Source organism: Lepidothrix coronata, unplaced genomic scaffold (assembly GCF_001604755.1).
Source record: "Lepidothrix coronata isolate B3197 unplaced genomic scaffold, Lepidothrix_coronata-1.0 Scaffold93, whole genome shotgun sequence".
In the NCBI taxonomy this organism is placed as follows: domain Eukaryota; kingdom Metazoa; phylum Chordata; class Aves; order Passeriformes; family Pipridae; genus Lepidothrix; species Lepidothrix coronata.
The window spans coordinates 3,545,228-3,568,470 of NW_016690273.1; the positions used below are offsets into that span (position 1 = coordinate 3,545,228).

The following is a 23,243-nucleotide window of genomic DNA, read 5'->3' on the forward strand; positions in this document are numbered from 1 at the left end:
TTTCCTTTAAGATTCAAGCAGTATTTTTTCCAGTAATATATTCTAGTATATTAGTGGAAAGCTTGACACTGTAAGTTCAGGATGCCACCCACTAACTTTGCCATAGTCTGTTAGCTTCCTACCTTTTGGAATTCTTTCAACTTGAAGTACTTTAAGCCCTAGATTTAGGGGGAGGGTACTCAGCATAATTTTTTGTTTCATTGGTACTGTAAAATTCAATTACTGTATATATTTTCTTCTGTGATACTGGCCTTGGCAGAATTACAGCCACGGAGAACTGTACTTTTCATACCAGTTTTGTTCTGTATCTCTTGGTACAACTCATTTATCCGAAAGTCTTTCAGGTTTCCTTTCACGTTTGATACATAGGAAGTATCCATTTTGCCTGCAGGCCCTTTGTCACAATCCTGATTGAAACATTTTAAATAAGCTTTCAAGTGTGATGGTAATTGGCATAAATGTTCTTAGCCTTCATGAGTAGTTGCCTGAAACTCAAATATTTATCTATACGATAGCTCTCCTACTATCATATAGATGACCTTTGCACCCCTTTCCAGTCTGGATTTCTGAGGCTAGTTTCAGCCCTGGTTCACTTTCCAGAGAATGGCTTATCTGAAAACACATGTAAGATACTTGTGGGAATAATTCTCAAGTCTCCATCAATTTTTTATGGCAGTAGCAGCAGGTTGAGCTGGAGCTGATCCCCGGTGTGGTTCAGAGGAGGCTCTTGGGCACCTGGACAGCAGCTGCAAAGCCTGGACCAGCCAGAAGTCTAGGTCTGGTGAAAAGGCACTAGCAGAGTCCTGACTGGTGGGTGGGGTGGGATGGCAGCAGCCCCTGGGATGCAGGTGCTGAGATGAGGATCAGTTTTGTAAGTTGACTGAGAATCCAGTTGCTGCCTGATCCTGGTTTATTTCCTGGAGAGGCAGAGGAGGCAGGATGGCAGTACAGACTCCCAAAGTAAGAAAAGAAAATCACAAAGAAACCAAAATCAAAGTAAACAAAAAACCCACAAACAAACAAACAAAAACACACAAAAAACACAACACAAAACCAACTAACCAACCAAGCAAAAAAAAAAAGGAAAAAAAACCCCAAATAAATTAACACACTCCTCCAAAAAAACCAAAAAACACACAACAAAACCCGAAAAACAAAAAAACCCAAACAAACAGAACAAAAAATCCCAAAGCAGAACAAAAGCAAAAAAAAAAAAACCAAAACAAACAAAAAAACCCACACACAAAAAAAATCCACAAAAAAACAAACAAACAAAAACCAAACAGCCAAATAAAATAACAAACCAACAACAACAACAAAAGTCCAAACTAAAGAAACATAAAGGTCAGGAACTGTAGTGACAGGACAAGATGTAATGGGTAAAAGAGGGGAAATTTAGGCTACACACATTAGGTAGAAATTCTTTACTGTGACTGTGGTGGGACACTGGCACAGGTTCCCAGGGAGGTGGTGCATGCCCCAACTCTGACGGTGTCCAAAGCCAAGCTTGGATGGTGCCTTGACCAACCTGCTTTAGTGCGAAGTGTCTCAAACCATGGGAGTTGAGACTAGACGGTTTTTCAAGTCCTTCCAACCCATGATTCCATGGAAAGACCGTAGGGGGCGGGGGGCCCTGCCCCCTGCCCTGCCCCGCTGTGCCGGCGGGGGGCGCGGCGGCCGCACCGGGTGCGGCCATGCGGCTGCGGGCGCTTCTGCCGCGGGGGGCGGCCGGGAGGACACCGGGGCAGGGGAGCAGAGGGACGGGACAGGTGAGCAATGGGCCGACAGGGCCAGGGCAGGGGAGCAGTGACCCCGGGCGCGCCGGGGCCCAGCAGGCGGAAGTGCGGCGGGAGCGGCGCTCGGCCTCTTCCTGCGCGGCGGGACAGTCGGAACAGCCCTGTTTGCGATCCCTCCTCCGAATTAGCGGGTGCATCCTGGGTTTTCTTACCTTGTACGAAAAGCTGCTGGTGCCCAGCCTTGCCGTCTGTGCCGAGCCCGGGATGATCTTTCACGGCTCAGCGTCATGGAGGGAGGGAGGGAACCCCCGGCCCCGCTGATGCGGTCGGTGCCGGGTGAAGGAACCGGGAGACAAGAGGAGTAGCTCCGAACTTAGTCCTTCGGGTTCTACTTTCCGTCAGCTGTTCCTGTTCCATGGGGATCGTCAGGAAGCTGCTGGGTGCCGTTAAGGGGAAAAAAAAATATCCAGCAAAATTTAGGTGTTTGCCTTTGGGGTTTTCCTTATAGATAGCACGAGTTTACTTAGAAACCGAAAGTTCTTTCCCCTCCCCCCCCCTTACATACAAAATTTAGGAGGTTAAAACCCAAAAAGTGTAGTGCTTTTGGTTACTCCTGGAGTAGTTATTGCGGTGCTTTGCGGGTTAACTCAGCTTGTCTCCCGCAACGGTTCAAATTAATTCCATTATTTACACCTTGGCAGAGCTGATCATACTGATCATAATCATACCTTGCTTATTTTGCTCCTGGTAGATCAGAGGCCCAGAAACTACTGTATTATTAGCATTATTAGTGGATATGGAGGGATAGCAACAAGCTTTGATTGACTTCTTCACAGGTAGGGAAGAAGAGTGTACTCCAGCTTAACTTGTTCACTCTCTGAAATTTCTGTTACATCTTGGTCACATCTCCTGTGATCTCGATATTTGAATGTCCTTAACCATGTTGAAGAATTAAGGAGGGTTTCATTTGTTTGTTTTTACTACTTTTTTTTTTTCCTTCCTTTCTCCAAAGCTGGAAAGTAAATCAAAAGGGAAACTTCAAAAGCAAATTTGTCGAGTTATTCTGGATCACTTTGACAAGCAGTACACGGCAGAACTGGGAAATGCATGGAGCAGTGTCAGGTCTGTTGTTTTGGGGAGGTGGGGAAGGGAGGAGAGAGGAATTGATATTAATGACATGTGGTGAAGGCTGTCGCTTAATTTGGGCCTTGATCACACCGCTGCTAAAGAACATTCCTTGAAATGAAAAATCATGCTCAGAGTCTTAGAAACCATGTAATTCCTCTGAGTGCCCTCTTTGGTTTACCTCTTTGAATTAAAAAGTAATTTAAATTAAATGCCTTCATTGTTGTTTGGTTTTTTTAATATATCTATTAAAAAGCATAGGTGTATAGCTTCAGTTTAATTGAATCAACTTAAAAACTCTCTTAGTTTGGATCAGTGTTTTTTCTGCTTTAGGCAGTGGATACTCCTGAGGAGTATTTTTTGAGACCAAATGAAAAATTGATAAGAGGAATTCAAATGGAAAAGGGGGGAAATCCATGCGAAATAGGCCTGAAAAAGTGAACTGGAGAGCAAACAAGCATGTTTCTACCACATAAGCACTGCTTTCTGACTGTCTTCCAGGAATATCTATTGCTTTAAGTTTTTCTGGCCCGGTGTTTGCAGAACATAAAATGTAAAAAAGAAAAACTGTAAAAACTGCATATTATAGTGTTGACCGGAATGGCCTTCGCAAAGGTGATGTGATTCTTTTTGCTGTGATATTTGCAGCTAATATTGCAGTTGTTCTTTGCTCCCAGGGAAGTAAGTAGTAAGTAGATGGAAAGACCATTATGCTTCATCATGTATATCTTTTGCAGTCATTTGTTAGAGTTAAGAAAAATGGAGAACATCTTGTCTCTGAAGAAACTAAGTGTTTCAAATGCAATAATTAGAAAAAATGGTGTCTTGATTCCCTATTAAAATTATTTTCCTGTGTACTCTTCTTAATCATATCTAATGAAAATGTTTTAATTTCTGATTACACCAGGATCATCCAATGGTGAGACTGTAAGTAAAGGGTTTCTTGGAAATGATAACTTGACTTATTTGTCAGGTTATTAAGTAGCTTTTCCTTTTTTCCCTGTAGAGATGTCCTCACGTCGCCATTGTGCTGGCAGCACTCCATTCTGCTGAACAGGTTCAGTTCATGCACTGAGCTGGAGAACAGCTTGTGTGTGCAGGGATATCACCCTGCCTTCCAAGGAGGTTTGCCCTATCTTCCAGCAGCATTTAAGTGCTACATCAGGAGAACTCCTGGGAGATTCCCTGCTCAGAAACATCAGGCTGGTAAACTGAAGGAGTATTACCTGCTGAATGCGGCTTCGCTGCTGCCGGTGCTGGCTTTGGAAGTGAAGGATGGGGAAAATGTTTTGGATCTCTGTGCTGCACCTGGGGGTAAATCAGTGGCTATCCTGCAGTGTGCCTGTCCAGGTAATGTATCCAGGTGCTGATCGCTGGCACTGTGTCTGTTTTCAGTACATGATTCAGATTGGGGACAAAAAGCCCAAAAAACAATAGTTGTTCCACGCTGTTTAATAAAATTTTTATGAACTCAGTTTACCTAAAAGAGGATGAGAAATACAGTAGTCACTTAACTATGAGTTACTTTTGTCCATCAGTCTGCAGTAGAATAGCTCTGTGGTTTTTTTCTCTGCTGGTTCCCTTATTGGTACTTCTCCAGAAGTTATTTAAAGTCATGTATATTTGTTGCCACAGGGATGAAAGTAATCTGCAATTTTGGAATACTTCTTTTTTTCTTTTCCTCTGCTATCTGTTTGGCCAATGCTGTGCAAATATTGTAAATAAATTTAAGTGTACTGATGTAAAACAGAGCATAACAAATTAAATAGGCAAGTTATAGGCAGAGGGAGAGAGTTTATAATGAGGAATTGGTCTGTATCAGGATTTAATAAGCTCTGTGTCTGAAGCCACTTAGATGTTAGAGAAGGACTCTAATCACACTTTAGAAGGCAACAGCAAGCAGCAGCTCTGTTCTTCTGGGCCAGGGAGTTATAGCAAGTTGCGATTACTGTTTCCACGTTTATGTGTTAGTTTGGGTAATAATTGTCTCAAAGTGTTCACAGCACCTTATGCTCTTGTTGTTGAAACCATTACTTGATTACAACTGATTTTCCCTCCGTATTATAGAGGAATCAGGTGATGCTAATGAAGTAAATTAAATAGGAATTGTCCTTTCAAAAGGTTTAAAAAAAACCCAACCCACTTTTACCCGCTGGCTGCTTCTGGAGAGACCAATTTGTTACTGAGAATGTAAGATGTAAGGAATTTAATTCTTAATATACCTCAGTGAATGCTAAGATGTACCGTCTGTGGCAAACCTGCTGTAGGACAACTTGAGGAGACATGAAAATAGAAATTTTATAAAATTAGAAACCAGGAATAAGAGTGAAAGTATCATTCTGTGTTTCTGGTATGAGTACAATGTTGAGGACCAAGAATCGGAATGGGAACGATTCCAGAAATGGAAAAATATGTACAGTGATTGAACGGACTTTATGATGCAGGCTTTATAGTTATTATGTATACACACATTGTATGTTCCCCCAGAATTTGTATCTTCCGGGCATGTCCCGGCCTGTCCACCTCCCTGCTCCTCTGTTTCTTTGCCGATTGGCTGGAGAGGCTGCAGACAGGAGACAGCCCCCGTTTGCCCTTTCCTCCCCTGGTTCCTCCTGCATTCCTCCCCTTTTGCCCGTGTCCCCATCCTGGCTTGTCCCCCCACCTGTCTGTCTCCTGCTCTGCCCTATGTTCTGACCCTTTCCCTCCGGAGCTGATAAAAACGGCGTGCGCGCTGGAATAAGCTCTCTACCTGCATCCCACCTTTGTGTCCCGGACCGGTGCTGTGCCATGGTCCCATCCCCCCCTTTTCAGACCGCGGCAGTACAAGACGAGGGGCTAACTATTCTGAAGTGGTAACTACTCTGGCTACATTGTTAAAAGTAAGACTTCTGTTAAAACACTTCCTGCTTAAATTTCAAATAAATAGGGGTTTGGACTGCTGGGCTTAAGATACATGAAGCTGATGCTTTATTTATTTAAAAAGTAATTAAATAATAAGGGGCGTGTACTTCTGTGGTGGTTTGAAAAACCTTTTCTCTGAGGTAGTAATGGTTTGCCCCACTGATAATACTGGACCAATCATTAGTCCACGTACACCCTACGGAAATTACATGCCCACAGAAACGGAAGAGAAGGTGGGTAGCCATGATCTGAGCTACGAGGAGGCAGGGGGCCAGTGAGCCCCTCTGGGGGCCAAGGGCCCCCAGCCAAGGCAGCAGGAGACCCAGTATAGTGTCAAAGCTGGACCAGGTCCCGTAATCAAGAGCTGGAAAAGTTTCCTTACTGTCAGCAGCAGCAGAAGACACTGAAAGTGGCAGCGGAGCAGTCCTGAACAGAGACAGCGATGGCTAAAAGTCAAAAGATAGCCAGTAGCAACGAGATGACGTGAAGCCGGCTGAAAGACGCAGAGATGTTCCTGCAGGAGGGAGAGCTAGCAACAAAACAGAGGAAAACTCAACAGAGCTGGTTTGGGGTAAGACTGTATTATTTTCCCAAAAACCAGAGACTCTCTGAAGAGGAGGGGTGGACTTCGAAACCCTTAGGGAGTCCCGAAATGCAGCAACAGCTAGAGAGAGGGAGAAAGGAGCTGAAAACCTGGAGTTGTCCTGAGAGCTGAGCCTGGATGGAATGTGGAGGAGGTGGCCGTGCCCTCTGCTGCTGCTGTTGCTGTTTCTATCAAGCTGTCGAGCTGAGACAGAGCAAAAGAGCATTGATAAGAGTGAACTGAAAGCTGCCTTCAATGTTCTAACCTAAGAGGAGTGAAGATCTACAAGGAAATCCCCCGAAGGCTCGGGCTCAGGGTTGAAATTTCCACAAAGTAAGAATAAAAATCCTGACTGCTATACTTAAATTTGCTGCCTCAGGAAAATGAAGGACACTAACCAGTGCCACAAAAAAACTGAAATGAAGGAACTGTGGCCTGAGAAGTGACAGAAAGACTTTTTTCTTCTTGGACTTTTGTTGAAGAAGAGGAGAAATTTAATTTAATGTAAATATATATGTGGGTGTAAATAAACCTTTGTAAATATTTTCCCCTTCCCCCAATAACGAATGGCTGTGTTTTGTCTGAAAACTCTCCACATGGGGTGAAAAAGATATCAAGTCCGTACCATCACTAAACCCTCTCACAGGGACAAACTGTGGGAGGGGAGGCTTGAACTTAAAAATTAGATTCTTGGGAGTTTCAAACCACCACAACTTCATTTAGACAGTGGCTCAAGGAGCCCAGAAAGGCACTCAGCCCTAGTCTTTGGATACGGGTTGTGATTAAATGAATTTGTTTTGCTGTCGAAGTCTATTGCTACAGAAGCATTTGTCTGTAAATATTTATGGCTTGCTCTGTAGAAGCATGTTGAAATTTAGGTTTATAAAAATACGGTAACATTCTAAAAAGTGCAGTAACAGGCTTATAAGGTGTTAGCTCTAAGTTAGTCATGGCAAAGCAGTAGAACTTCTAAAATTGGTCTAACTCCTTATGTTTGTAAAAATAGAAAAAAAACCGTAAAGACTTATTTCTTTTGTCTTTTTTTTTTTTTTAAATTTTCTAAGGTCAGTTTCACTGCAATGAATATGATGATTTGAGGGCAAGATGGTTGGAAGAGACCATAGAATCCTTCATCCCACAACCTTTGATTAACTCGATAATGGTCTCCAAACTGGATGGCAGACACATTGGAGATCTTAAGCCTGAATTATATGACAAGGTAACGTTATTATTAGCAAATTGTATTTCTCCATTCTGATTCTTTTTCTTCCTACTGTCTTTTTAATTTTTTTTTTCTGGCCCCCACAAAAATATCTGACCTATCAAGGGGAACAAATCATGTACAGGATATGCAGAGCCACAGAAAACATTTTATGAAGCCTGTTGTGCATTTTTTCATGTGTTAGGTGATGTTATCAATTCAGCCTTGGTAGTGAATTCTGAAGACCTTGTAGCTGTATTAGTTTGCATGATGTGTAATTAGGAAGGGCAAGGGAACAAGTGAGAGCTGCTTAGGTAGAGTTTACTTTTAGAGTACTAATTTCTTACTTCCTCACCTGATAACTCCATTTAAAAACATCTCAAAATAGCAGTTGGATCATTTCACTCCTGAAAATGGAAAATAAAAAGGGCATTTCTAAGTATTTGCAGAAGTAAGTTGAATAGATTTTTCTGAACACATGGTGTTCAGAAAGTGAGTATCTTTATTATGAATGATCTTATTTGCTTTTATTGTGTAGGTACTGGTTGATACTCCTTGTTCAAATGACAGAAGTTGGCTTTTCTCTTCTGATATTCATCAGGCTACACTCAGGGTGATCCAAAGGAAGGAATTATCATGTTTACAATTCCAGCTTCTGAGGTGAGAAATAAAAAAGAAAGCTATTCAAGTAGTTTTTTATAATGAATAAAAATTACCGGGAGGGACACAAGATTTTTCATTGTTTAATGAAGAAAACCAGGATTCACCATGTGAAAATTAAGTGAAGAATATGTAGTTGTGCTGCTTTTTAGAATATACAGTGAATCTTGGTTAATATGAGTGTGGAAATCTGGGGGGGGTGAGATCAGCAGTGAGCCCTAAGTCCTCTACTACCCTACTGAAGTCATGGCTAGGCTTCATGAACGGAGATTTGGGAAGGGCTCTACCCACATTTGTTACAAACGCACTGGTGGCTAAAAAGGCCAATACAAGATAGACCCGTCCGGTTGCAAAAGGCACAGCAGAAAGACTCCTTAAGTGGAATATTCTGCAAGACACAAATCTTTCTGCGTTGTCTTTTCTCCTCAAGAGTGATCCTGTGTGCTTTCTCAAAAGAAGCAGCAGTGTTGTAGATGGTGTGTCTCCAGACCTCCCGATTGGAGGCCAGAGTAGACCAGTTATGATGATCAATATGGCCAAGGCTGAGATGTTGTTTCAGGGAGTCCTTGTATCTTGTCTTCGGGGCTCCTCTCTTGTGGAAACCGGTGGGAAGTTCACCATAGAGCACAATCTTAGGGAGGCGGTGATCCTTCATCCTTGAGACGTGTCCTGCCCAGCGCAGCTGTGTTCTCAGCAACATGACCTCAATACTTGTGATTGCTGCTTGTTCTAGAACAGACGTGTTAGTCACATAATCTGACCAGTGGACATTTAGGATTGTACGGAAACAGCGTTGATGGAAGCGTTCTAGGAGTCGCAGGTGGTGGTGGTAGATGACCCATGATTCAGATCCTTATAAAAGAATAGACAGCACAGTGGCTCTGTAAACACTGATCTTTGTACTTTTCTTCAAGTTTTTATTTCGCCAAACTCTTTTATGGAGTTTTCCGAAAGCACTATATGCCTTTGCTAACCTGTTGTCTATCTCTCTGTCAATCTTACCATCCGAGGAGATGAGGCTCCCTAGGTAATTAAACTGCTGGACTGATTTGAGCTCTGATTGGCCAATGGTGATATGGGGATGATGGAAGACTTCCTGAAGTGCAGGTTGATAGAGAACTTCTGTCTTCTTTAAGCTGACTTCCAGCCCAAAGAGCTCAGCAGCGTCTGCAAAGCAGGATGTTAAAATGCTGCAGAACTGCTTCTGTGTGGGCGACAAGGGCGACGTCATCAGCGTAAACCCTACAGTCGTCTTAACTCACTTGTTCAAATATATGCCCATTTTCAGATGACTCACAACAGTCTAGTACAATGTCAAAATATTTTTGGTGTCGCAACTAAAATGGTTTTGGATTTATTCCACAACTGAAGCAAAAACAGACATAATTTGTAATAGTGGGGCTTTTTTTACCTATCAGTGAAAGCAGTCTATACACCTGCCAAGCTGGACATTCTTCTCCAAAATCCTTTTGTTCTTGTTGTTATTCTCTCACAGAATTATCTCTTGCGGTTCTTTATTATTTATTAGTCTTTTTGATGACTGAGCTGTAAGTCAGGGCTGGTTACCAACCATCGCTATGGTCATTAGTCAACACTACTTCAGAATTTGCTTCTGAGCTCTTTATATGGAGAAATTGAGTCCACTACTGTACATTTTTACGTGCGACTTGAATTTAATACCCAGCTGACTATTTGTAGTTGATATGGTTTGAAGCTGGCTCCCTGCCAAGTCTCCAAACCTTACCGCAAGAACTTCCCCCCCACCCAAAAACCTCAGGGAGAAGAGAGAAAAAAAACAACCAAGAAAACCAAAACAAGAGAGAGACAGCTAAAGCAATATATATATAAATATATTTACACTTATGTTACAGTTATATACAATTGAAATATATATACAATTTCACAAGGGAAAGGGAAGGGAAAAGGAACAAAACCAAAATAAAATATATATATATCCCAATCAGTAGCCCAAGATCTAGCAACTAAAAGAAATTAGCAAAAGACTATCTTACTACTCTCCTTGGGACAACAGAAAGTCACGCTGCAACGATCGCCGGCAACCTCCGTCTCCCAAGGTCAACAAGGCCTTACCAGGCCTCACTTCCCAACACAGCAGACTCAACAGCAGGGAACCTGCACCTCCAAAGCCACCGGAAGGAAAGAGAGCGAAGGCCTTTCCTCCTTTCTTCTTATAGCCTGGCTTACGTAAAAATCGTAGGGAGTACTGGGTAAATCTGGACCCTTCCTTGGTTACAAACTGGTCACCAAGGAAGGCCTAGACCAAACTACCACAGTAGTACAGAAAGACTCCTGATTCTAATCAATAGAGTAGAAAAAATAAAACAGTGTGAGGTTTGGTGAGGGAGAGAGGATTGTTTGTTTAAGAACATCCACCCAAAAATCCAAATCAAGGCTGTCATGCATTACACATTTTAATGATACCAGCCATAGGCTGGCATGTGGGAAGCATTTATAACTCCACGGTTTTTCTCTTTGGGATTAAAAAAAAGACTTCTCAATAGAACCTTCTAAACTTGAATGTTATTTGCGAAGTAACAGTCACACCCGAAGTTCATCTGTCAAAGCAAATTGAGGGAAAAATAACATATTGCAAACAAAAGAAACAAAGTTTTTATGGAAAGTTCCCATTGCAGCAATTGAAGATAATTTTGCATGAGTTCCTGTTGAAAAAGAGCCTAGCAGAAGCCTGTGATTTATAACAGAAATATGAGTATCTTATTGCAGTAATGCATCATGTCACCCATTTCCCTTGAAGAAATCAATCACATTTAAAACACTGACCTGTTTCTGTTTTCCCTTTTCAATACCTGACATACAAAATCCAATTTGTGAACCTGTACCAAAAGAAAGCATATATCATGCAGAGAAATTTTGAGAATTTGTATAAATCATTCCAGATTGTAGTCCTGGAGAACTCATGACAGCAGGAACCTTGTTTTTTAAAAAAAGATACGTTCCTGCCAGCCCAAATCAGATTTAATTGAATTATTCCTAAATCAAGAGAAAGCTTTCTGTTGAAAATATATTTTACTCTTGCAACAGTAATAAGAATTAGATTGTGAAAGACAAAATAGTTTTGGTATGTAAATTGTAGTAAAAGGATGGTAATTTCAATCTTATTGCTCAACATAGGTCTGAGTAGTTCTGTAGGTCAATCAATCTATTGCTGTGTGCCCTTAATTTTTGGGGGTTTTTTTGGTCTTTTAAAGTATTTTGGAGCATTTGAAATAAATGGTTGATTTCAAGAGGTAGGTATTATAAGGGTTACTGAGTAAAATATTTGATGTATAGTTGTCCACTGTATTGTTACTGTTCTTTTTACGTGGTCACTTTAGAATGAATTCGCAATACTAAAGATGTCTCAGATCCCACATGAAAGGGTAAAAGTAAATGATAAAATGAGATCAGGAAAGGCTAAACATGACAAGAGCATTAAAAGTTTAGCAAAACTAAAACGGTGGAATGCAACTCTATTCAAGTTTGGGTAGGGTCCATAATTATAAATTAAAAAAATTGAGTTTGAATCCCATCTCAGATACTTCCAGTAATATTTGGAAGGGCTGAACTTACATTCATCTGGCTTTTTACATGACTCAGCTCACGCAGGGCTGTACTGGTTTATGGATTCAGGTTCCCTGGTGCTTTATGCTCCCAGGCGTTTCTCACCTTGATTCCTGTATCTGCAAAAGAAAAACAAGTCTAAGGCTGAATCCCAACAATTTTATTGAGGGTACTGTTAGAAATATATTACTAGAGCATGGGGTGACAGGACAAGGGGAAATGGTTTAAGACTGAGAGTAGGTTTAGATTGGATATTAGGAAAAAATTCTTTACTGTGAGTGTGGTAAGGCCCTGGAACAGGTTGCCAAGAGAAGCTGTGGCTGCCTCATCCCTTGAAGTGTTCAAAGCCAGGTTGGACAGGGCTTGGAGCAACCTGGGATAGTGGAAGGTGCCCCTGCCCATGGCAGGGGGTGGAACTGAATGGGCTTTAAGGTCCCTTCCATCCCAAACCGTTCCATGATTCTGTGAAATGTTGTGTGATTTCAAGACAAAGCTTGAAGTATAAGAACCAAGCATTATTTCAGCTTAGCAGTAGTATTAAGAATAACACACAAATGAGAAGAATGAAATCAAAGTGGAGTTCTATTTGTATTTCTATTGAGCAACACTCAGCCTAAAATTTGAGATTCCCTTCTTCTGAATTAAAGAAATGCTTAACTTGTAATCTGGTTTTCTTGATCTGTTTTGGGGGGAAGCTGGGGCATCAAAGAGAAAAGTGAAGGAAGTAGGGTTTGCAATAGGGTGTAATTATTTAAGTGAATAGATGCTTCAGAGAAGGAAGATCTGGAAGAAGTGTTGAAACTGCTGCAACAACCTTCCTACTCCAGTCTGTATGAAATCTGAAATGTAAAAAAGTGGCATAAATGTTGAACAGCAGATTTTATAAGCAGTGAGGGCACCACTGACTTGTAATGATTGTTAGTACCAAAACCAGAGCATCCCTGCTGAGTGCTATAATCCAAGAACTGCAAATCTTATTATTTGGAGTGTTCATGCAGAAAACAAATTGCAAAGTAAGGAAGGAATAGTCATTTCCTGATGCTAAATGCTAGCATACAGTGGTTCCCAAAAGTGACTTTCCCAATGTTATCAGGTCTCAGACAGAAATTAAATTTTAGGGCTAAGCTTGAATACCTAATAATGTAATGGTTAAACTTATGAGTGTGTCTGTGAAACCACATCACTGATTTTCACATACCAGAGAAAACAGCAGCTTTTAACTGCAAGTTCGTTTATTTGTGTCCGATGTTTTCACAAAAATTTTTTGTGATGAGGTTTCATAGAATATGTACAATTTGTTGAAAAAAAGAGTCTTTTTCACATAGTAGTAAATATTGTGATTTACTGGAAAAATCATGATATTTCTTTTCCCTCATTCAGTGCCATCTCTGTATTTTCACTGAAATGTAGAGTTTCCCACATGTATCTGGAAGAGGAATTGTGTGCTCTTAGTTGTGGGGGGGTTAAAATAAATGGTTTCTGATTTTAAGAACTGCCTGGTTCTTAAATTGCCTTTGGCAACATCCTGAGAGCAACTTACAGATTAAGTTGCTCATGAAATGTTGAAAATGAAGTTTATTGAATGTGTAAATAACTGTATGAATAAACAAATAAGCCACCCAATGGCTAGTCAGTTGGTTTTGGGAATCACATATTTAAGTTTAAACACGAATTTTGCTTTAATTCCACCTTCAGTCCTTTTTGTGTGTGTGTGTTTCAGAAGCAGTAAGGAAAACCTCTAACCCTGAAGTTGGGTGGCGGGGTTGGCTTTAAAAGTCTTTCATTCTCCCTTCTGTAGCTGAGAAGGTTCTGCTTGGGTTCTGTATGTTTTTCTTCTTGTAAATAATAAGTTTAATTTGGGAAGAGAGATGGACCTGTGAGAGTGTATAGGTTAAGAAGGTACTTCTGGGATGAGTAAATGGCAGAAGAATTGAAGGTTTGTCACAGTGGACTACATTTGTGGGATTTCATTGTTTGGTTTAGGATTTTTTGGTGCCTGTGTCTACTTCTACTTATAGTTCAGTTTCATTCAGAAGAATTCAGTTCATTTTCATGATTTTCTTGTTGCTGCTGTGTTTTTCTGAGCTGCAATGTTTCTCTACAGTAGCAAAGCTTAGAGGAGCAGAGGAGTAGGTGCTCGGAGTGTGGAGAGAGTACTTGAACTTTCATTGTGCACCTCTTTCACTGCCCATCACAAAATATTAAAAAAAAAAAACCAAAAAAAAACAAAAAAAACTGGTATTTTGACACGGGAGGAATTTCTTTGTCATTTTGGCTTTGTTTGAAGAAATAAAAGCAAAATCTTTAACATGCACATCATGTTACCACAAAGTATCTGGACTCTTGTAAGAGGAAAAAGGTAATGTGGGTATCTTTAGTTAATAAAAAGTATTAGAATTGAGGATAAAAGCAAATTACAGAACAGATAAGGTTGGAAGGGACATCCCAGAGCACATGGCAAGATTGTGTCCTTGAGATGCATTTGTTCTCAAATCGCTTCTAAAAAGGTTGGCATTTTTTATTCTGATAAGACATTATCTGGCATATTGAGCAGAAATACATCTTAGCTGCCAAAAGATGGCACTGTTGAAGTGTTGTAATATTTTAAAATTGCCCTAAAAAATATGTAATCTTTTTACTTTAATACTGAAAATAGTTGAGTGATTAACATAATTAATACTGATCCTTCCAATGGCATGCAACATAAACCCAGGACGAGTAGCTACCACTAGTAGGTGGTAGCTATAGTATGAAATATATGTATTTTTCTGCCCATTTTTACAAGGGTGTTTGAAACACCAAGACTTTTAGAATGAAAAAAGTCAGCCACTCATATCTAATTTTCTGTAAGTGGGAAAAATCCTCTTTTTAGGTTCTGGCTAACTACATTTTAGTGGCATAAGAGAGTTTTCTGGACTTAGAATTCTGGCTCTAGCATGGTCTTTTTTTCCCTGAGATATTAAACAATAATACTGTTCTGTTTTCCCTAATTTAGTAAATCTTGAGAAATAAACAAACAAACAAAAAGCTTTAAATTAATGTGTTTCTTTTAAAAGTCTTATCTGTTACTCTTGTAATACAGGGGGTTAGGATAGATTAATCCATCTTTTGTACCTCTCACCTCCACAGTACAATATCTGCCATTGAACTTGTACCCAGAGACACACCCTGCAAAACCACAATGTATTGCTAATACTTTGGGGGGTTATTTGTTTATCTGTTTGGTTTTATTGTTGTAAAACCTCATTTAGAATGAGGAGGAGAGCAATCTGCACCTGTTAACTTGTTTCACAGAACTTCCTGAATGGGATGGACATCAGCCCCCGTTTTTGTTTGAATTACAGATGGGTCTTCTGCTGAAGTGCTGGAAAGATTTAAAGGTGAATTTGGTGGCTATAAATTGATAATGGGAGGAGTGCAAAGCAAGTATGGAGAAGCATCAACAAGTTTTTGCAGAATGATGTGCCAGTGAGTCTCACTCTTATCATGCAGGTTTCCAGCTATTGTAATTCCAAACTGTTGATTAGAAAATGTCATTAAAATTTCAGACTCTTTGCTATCACTAAAGCCTAAGTTGCGATATGCTGGTATGTACTAAAGTTGTGTTCAGCACCCCAGAAAACAGTTGACTAAATCAAAAATGGTTGTAGGGAAAGGTGAACAAGTCATGAGGTTCCAGGAAAAGTTTCCAGTGCTTTTAATGTGTGTTCTCATGTTTCTCCATATGAAGCTTGAAACCTTGCAGTATTAGTGCCTGTAAACATGTAAAATTCATTTCAGTAAATATGCGTACCTGAAATAAAATTATGAAGTTAAGTATCATCTATATTTAAGCTGAAAGTTTTAGTTATTTAATGAACATGAATGTCATCTGTACTAGTAAGAGAAAAATAACTGCAGATTAACTACCTTTAGTTAATGTGTTTTACTTTTAAACAAGGTATTATAATAGGAGGAAAGTGAAAAAGTACTTCAGGGTCATTTGCCCTGGCATCTTTTTTAATCATGCTAGATTTGAAACCTGGTTTTGGAAGTTACAAAGTACCCTATAGCAGGTACTAAATTTCTTAAACTAAGAATTGCGCTTTAAGTAAGGATTTGGGGCATAATCAAGATTCCCAGTGAAAGAGGAATCTTACATTCTTAGATGGTGGAGTTGTAGTAGCAGTGGTGGGTTCTGTTTCATGTCCAACCTATCCCTTGGATGCGCTTGTTTCTCTCCACTGATTGGAGAGGAAGGCTGGTTCCTTAAATTTATTTGGACAAATTCCCTTATGACTGAATTCTCTGTCATGCTGATGAGGAGAGGACCAAACTCCCTGAATCTGCTCACCCAGTGGAGTCTCACTCTGTGACTTTCAGCCTGGCACTTCTTTGAATTTTGCAGCTCAGTGCAGGTTTATCAAAAGCTAAGTATGGCTTAATCAGGGCTGACTTTGAGCACAGGCACTGAAACAAGTTTTGCTGGACTTGACAAGATGGATAGATACATTGATTAACCTTGCAGTGGAAAGTAATTCTCCTCAGATACTTTAATTCATGATTTAGGTTCAAAATAAAGACACCTGCAGTGAGCAGGCCAACCTTTTTGGGTCATGTGCCAGTGCAGATTCACAGGATGAGGAGGCTTAGACAAGTTTTGATGTGAGATTTTCAAGCTTGCATTCAGAGGCCTGTGCTGCTCTGGTGGACTCAGTTGTAGGAACATGGTGCCTTTGAAAATATGGCTATATGTTACTTTCTGTATGGTAAGTAAAGGACACTTACCACGTCTCCAGGCTTTTAATCCTGTAAGCAGTAGCTTCAACTACTTATATATATGGTAAAAGTATTTTCTCACTTGTCTAAATGCTTATATAGTACCTGCCTTATAGGTAGGAAAGGAGTGCCATTATCTGCTTCTGTGAGTAAAATTATCAGTTGTGCTAAAAGTATATCTTGATTGTCAGGTCAAAACATTTTCAGGCATTTCTAGATACCCTCTCATGGCTTGGCACTGCTGCACACATGGAAAAGGTGTAGCTGGAGGGGAAAATTTTGTCAAAAATGAGTTATCTAACTGGATTCTGATAATAATAAGATCAGCTTAACTTTATGAGAGCCCATTTAGACTTCAGCCCTGTTCTCTTTGAGTTCTGATGTGAAAGCCAGAAAGTAGGATCTGTTACATGAGTGAAAAAATGCTTTTAGATTTCCCAGAACAGGCATGAGGACATTAGGATTACAGCTGCTCTCTTTTGCTGTCTCAAGGTGGCAGTGTAAATGTTGTGCTATACCTGTCTGTGACAGAAACATTCTTAAACATTTTGCAGGCTTTCAAAAGCTACTCAGAGGTGTGAGATAAGCTTGCAGTTTTGTGATATGTCTTACTAATTTTCAAAGTATCCTGGAATGAGTCCACTAGGCCCAGTTAAATTGAAAATATTTAGACTACCTAAGTGCAGTGTAACCTGTTTTTTACCTATAACAGACTGAACTTGAACAGCTTACTCACTCAGGCTAAATGTGCCAGCCATCTGCTCACTCTCCATCTTTTTACTGATACAACAGAGGCATTAAACACTTATTTTTCTTACAGCATCATCAGTTGAGAGAGCTCTGTTCTTTTACTAAAACTGGAAAAGCATAAACTTCAGTAAAGTATATACTTGGCTTGCTGATTGACATAATCAAGACTCATAAAATAAATGAGGTGATGTGTATACTCCCAAGAGAAGCAGATTTAGTTTTCACCTGTCTGAAACAGTAATTCATCCTGGTGGTTCCTTCCTATTTCGGACAGGACTTTCAGTGCAGCTTTGATCTCTGATTGGCTTTGATCCTGCTTGTGATGAAGCTTTTCTTTATTGATTCTTTTCCTGAAAAGTCCCAGTTCTGTTAAAAGGGATTATGTTTTCCCCCTTATATTTTCTTCTTTCCTTTCTCAACTGCTTTTGTTCAGAAATCACCTTTAGGAAGTTCTCAGCTTGTCTCTGGAGGAAATGCTATTTCAGTGGCATTGTATTTGTTTGTCTGGGCTTGGAATCAGACTTTCTGCATTTGGAGGCTGCTCACCTCATCTAGTTTGAAGAGTTTGTTGTTTTTTGTTTGTTTGTTTTTGTTTTTCTTATTTTTATTTTTTCCCAGTACATTTTTTTTCTGGGGTATGAGTATGAACACAGAATTGTCAGTGATATCTACAAATCTGTGATTATTCAGTGTCTTTCCATACAGTGTGACTATGTCATTGTGATCCATGCTTCCAGTATCCCTGCACCTCCTGCACCTCCTAAATTCCCAGTGACTCACTTGCAGTCCTCTCAGCCCTTACCTTTGTTGACTCTCTGATATTCATAAGCTAAGTAACATCATTCACTTGTTCAGATTCTCGTTTTTAAACAAATAGAAGGAGCAATTGTATTTTAATGTGGTATTTGCTTCAGTCCAGTAGTATCTGCTTGAATATTAGCTTACAATTCAGTCTTTGAGCCATATGTCCTTCAAGGCTCCAAAATGTATAATTTAATGGGATTTAATAGCAAATGAACCTTTATTGTAGCTTTCTCTTTTAGTAATATGGTGATATTAGATTTGAAGAATGCTCTTCTGTGGTGCAAGATTTTGGATTTTTCTCCTTACTTTCTTAATTTGCAGTAGGTGAATATGGCTTGAATATCACTTCTAACTCTCACAGGTTATATTTTATGTTGCTAAAATAAGGACTTTGCAGATCTGCTTTAATGCAAAGTAAGCAGTTTGTTTAAACTCAGTTTCAGTGGTAAAGTGATAAAGAACCTCTGTTCCCTTCACCCACCACTCATTATAAAGCTTTCAGGCTTTAAGCCACTATTTTGCCTTTGTTGAGTCAAAATTTGTCAACAGGTCAGTAGGTGAAGGGCATATAAAGAACATATGATCCTTAGGAAATCAGGTTGAAAAGTAGTGACTCAGGGAAACCCCCAAGTCCTCTTACCTGATAAATAAGTTGCAGAATTTGCAGAAATGTTTCTAAAATTACAACCCAGTAATTAGTTCAGGCCATTAGTGCAAGTGTACATTCTGTTATTTGTTCATGCAAGCAGCCAGCTCAGGATCCAGCCAACACGTGCATTCTGTATGCACAGTTGCAGCATTTTCACAGCATGTGATTGTCTGAAAGCTGCTGTCATTCTGCAGCTCTGAATGGATGCTGCTTTATAGTTGTCACTGCTGTGTAAAAAATACCTTCAGTTAACTGAGAGTACAATAATAAATGAGAAAACAAAATTGTAGTTTCCTGTACAATTATATGCTGTTAAGACATTTTCATAGAGTTATTTTTGTCACATTTATTTACACTCTAGATTTATAAGTCCTTACATGTTCTCCCACACCAGAATGTCACTTTTATGTTGACTTTTTTCCCTTTTTTCTTTTTTTTTTTTGCTATTTTCAGGTCTGCTATTAAAGCACTGCGTCCTGGTGGATCCTTGGTGTATTCTACGTGCACTCTCTCAAAGGCAGAAAACAGTGATGTGATAAACCTCATCCTAAACTCCTGCAGCAATGTTATGCCTCTGGATATAAGTGAAATGGGCAGAGCTGTTTCTCAGGAATTCACTTTTCTTGATGGCTTGCAGCAGCATGAACTTCTGGTGCTTCCAGAGAGAGGGAGAGCGTGGGGTCCAATGTACGTGGCTAAATTAAAGAAAATCTAGTCCACCTGGTGCCTGTTAGCTCTTTGTAAGGAATATATGATAAATTAATATTGATTTAGAGTATAGGATGTGTATATGAACATGTTCAAGGCAACTGAATTTAGAGCATTGCTGCCTAATAAAAAGGAAGCTAGATATTTAACTTATTTTGGCTTAAAATACTCAATGTGTCTTCTAATTTGGACTTGTGGGCCTCTGTGAAGTCCTTATGAAGTCAAGGAAGCTTTGTATTATTTTCAAGGTGGTGCTTTTAAAGGGAATTTTATTCTAGAATAGGGCCTAATGTGGTGGAGTTTCCCACTTTTTTGGTTTGGTTTTTTTATTTATTAATTCAGTTTTAACACAGTACGTTTTTTTAAATAAATAGTTTCTATGGTCTGAGGTCACAGAAATCCTGCATTCTCTCTGAGCACATCTAGAAATTTGTGTTTCTGTGAGAACTGATTTCTATGTAGAGTCTGTCATCTTAAATGCTGACTATTCCAAGCACTGGCAAAACAGGTTTCATATTTGCAAAGTTGTTTACTGTTTAAAAGCTGTCTTTTGTTTACAGTTGCAAAGGTCAGCAGCTATATGGTTACCTTGTATCAGCAGCTATATGGACAGCTTTTTATTTTTTTATATATTTTTTTATATGTTTGAGCTTGCAAAAATACAAATTGAAAGAGTAAATTACATTGAAATGTCCTTAAGATTCAGATGTGTTTTGTCTTGTTACATTATGTTTGTAACATAATGCAGCATATCTAGAGCACATATTTGAAACAGAAGCAGAATGATTAATAACCACAAAAACAGCACAGTATTCAGAGGGTTTCGTTACATAATTACAGTCCTAAAGTGCAAAGCAGGCAATCTGGAAAAGTGGTTTATCCACCCGGGTAAGAAATGTTATGTGAATTCATGATGTCCTGTCTGTGGTGTGTAAGACCAGGTGAGAACATGGACTGATGGTGTTTATATTTTTCCTCCATAAATATATAGACAGATGTGCACATGCAAACTGTGGTTTTGTTTTCCTGTGTGTTACCTGTAAAAACTTCTGATCCAGCAGTGCTTGAATTATGCTCTTGAGTGGATCACGTCGTGGTGTATTTGTTTCATCCTGTGCTTGTCTGAAAGTAAAAAGGAGCCCTTTCATCCCTCTCTGAGCAAAGGGTTCTTTCCTAGATGGAAGTTTATAATCATTGTTTTTAAGAATGGTGTTTTAAAAAACAGAGGAGTTAAAGAAAGAGTTTATGAGTTGCTCATGGGGAATTGGGGGTGTGTGTGACACTGTACATTTATATATTTCATAGAATCATAGAATGGTTTGGGTTGGAAAGAACCTTAAAGATCATCCAGTTCCAGCTTCCCTCTTGTGGACAGGGACACCTTCCACTAGACCAGGTTGCTCAAAGTCCCATCCAACCTAGCCTTGAACACTAGCAGGGGTGGGGCATCCACAACTTCTCTGGGCAACTTGTTCCCGTGCCTCCCCACCCTCACTATAAAGAATTTCTTCCTAACGTGTAATCCAAATCTACCCTCCTTGAGTTTAAAAACATTTTATATGTTTTGTGTGTACATTACATACTTTTTGCAGCCACAAACAGAACTTGTTAATGCAGATTTTTTTTTTTTTCTGACTACAAAAGGACACGTCATAAAGAGCTTGTAAATACTGGAGTAACTACTACCAAATTGGTGATTCTGCTCCTCATTAACAAACACAGGAATAAAGTTCATCACATGAGGCCTTCTGTAAGGAGCTCCATGCAACTGCTTGAAATGCAGCAGTTCTCAAGTGATTCTGTTGCTGTGAGATCACACATACTTGTAACAAGTGTGACTGAACTGCCTTTTGTCTCTGAAAAATTCAGTTGGCTTTTCACTGCCTTTATTCTCTGCACACCTTGTTATGTTGCTGAGCCTCAACTCTGGCTGCATAGCAGTTCTCCCTTAGTACAGCCATGGTCATGGAGCACTCAGCATTTGTCCTTGCTGGAAAGGTCCTGTCCATAAGCTCTGGAACAGTGAGAGGACAGTGCTCAGAAGCACAGCAGCTGAACTGAATAAAATCTTAGTTGCCTAAAAGCTGATTATGAGCAGCAGCTTTGGTTCTTCAGGTTTCTGTGATTAAGTAGAGGAGGGTTTGGGCAGTTTGCCCTCAGAGCAGTGTCTCACTGCTGTAGCTTTTGCTGAAGCAAATAAGTGCATACGATGTTCTGCCTCTTGCTTTCACAGTTATCCTTTCCACTGCTTTGTGATGAAAAATGTTTGAGGTGCCCCTGTAGTATTAAATTATCAGCAATATCTATGAAAACTTAAAGAGTATGTAAAGTATATGCAACTTAAGACACAGAAGTTACTAATCTATGCAGATGATACTCTGCTCCTGTGAAAAGACTTAAGAGCCTCTGTCCCAGAAACATTAAATGTCATATCCAGATTTGGAGTCGTCTCAGGCTACTGGATGAAGTAACCATACCTTTGTCAAAAAGCTTTCCATCAGTTTTATTTGCCCTGAGGAAATTGAAATGGAAAGCCAAGAATGTAACTTAGGGATGGAATTGAAATATGTGGTTCAATTGAATGGTTGAGGAGTACATGAGCTGGGTAATCACAGAAGGAACAAAGGGACCCTTGAAAACTGAACTTCCCTCAATCTCAGCATATGGATGGATCCCTGTGAATTACATTAGACCTGGACTATGCGGCAGTGCCTCCTGGTGTATATAAAAGCTGCACTGAGTTCTGCATAAGCCCTATCTGGAGTTTCTTCTCAGCCAGTCTGAAAATGCATCAAAAAGGGAGTTAAAAACAAGGCTAATTAATAAGTGATATTTATTTTGCTTTGTAGTTGATAAATGCTCTTCCAGAGTGCTGGGGAGTTTTTTTGTTCTATTGAATCCGAAAAATTGGTCTAAGTAACTGCTCAGAGACTTTTTTATCTTTAAGCAGCAAGGTATTTGTTTATTCAACGTTGGGAGCAAGCCAGCTCGCACTGGACAAACTTGCTCAAAGGCTTCACACAAAATCAGCATTTTTATACAATCTTCAGATGTGATTAAATGCATATTCAAGTGATTACAACATCTATCTATGCATATTAATAACAGGCGGAGTATAGGCAGAGCTTGGGGCGGTGCTTCTCTTGGCACCCCATTTCGAGGGGTCGTTCCCATCTTCCTCCATAGGGCAGGGGTCTCTAACTCATCTTCTTCAGCTTGACCCTTCTTCTCTTCTATTGTTCTTGACCCACTCACTGAAGCTTGGAAAAAGCCCTGGCTCCAGGCCTATTTCTCCTATTCAAATGTCTACCTGATCCTGCTGTATTTCTAATTTATTGCTTCTAGGCCTATTACATGTTCCTGTACTATTCTCTTAAGCTTTGGTCCAGTAAGTAGAACAGAACGAGCACAGATCGTCTTGGATGTTGGTAACTTGTTAGCAGGCCCAAATTTCTTAGTTAACTCTTTTGGGCCTAGCCTCCTGTTTCACTATTCTAACCAGTTCTGGCTGATGACAGGAATTTGTCAAGCACATGTGGAGGGAGAGTCAGTGAGAAGCAAAGAGCAAGAAAGGGGGATGGCAGTTCACACCTGTAGAGGTAAGGAGCAGGGTTTGCACATGGTGGGTAGTGTCCACTCAAGGTACTTCTTGAAAAGGCTTTGTGTCCCTTCAAGTATCTCTTGGATACTTCTGACTTCTGCTTACCTTCAGTACAAGGCAACAACATTTTCCCTTTTCACACCTTTTTTGCCAGTGAATTGTAATTAAATCCAATACTACATCCT

General features: G+C 39.9%; 1 protein-coding gene across 1 annotated transcript; it reads left to right on the forward strand.

The window, feature by feature from the left end:
• Positions 1-1,686: 1,686 nt before the first annotated feature.
• NSUN3 (NOP2/Sun RNA methyltransferase family member 3) lies at positions 1,687-19,610 on the forward strand. The gene is made up of 6 exons (XM_017821963.1): positions 1,687-1,769; positions 2,749-2,858; positions 3,868-4,211; positions 7,410-7,564; positions 8,085-8,206; positions 19,203-19,610. Exons 1-6 carry the CDS (start codon positions 1,695-1,697, stop codon positions 19,462-19,464), a joined length of 1,068 nt encoding a protein of 355 aa, XP_017677452.1. The 5' UTR covers positions 1,687-1,694; the 3' UTR covers positions 19,465-19,610.
• The last annotated feature ends 3,633 nt before the right edge of the window (positions 19,611-23,243 follow it).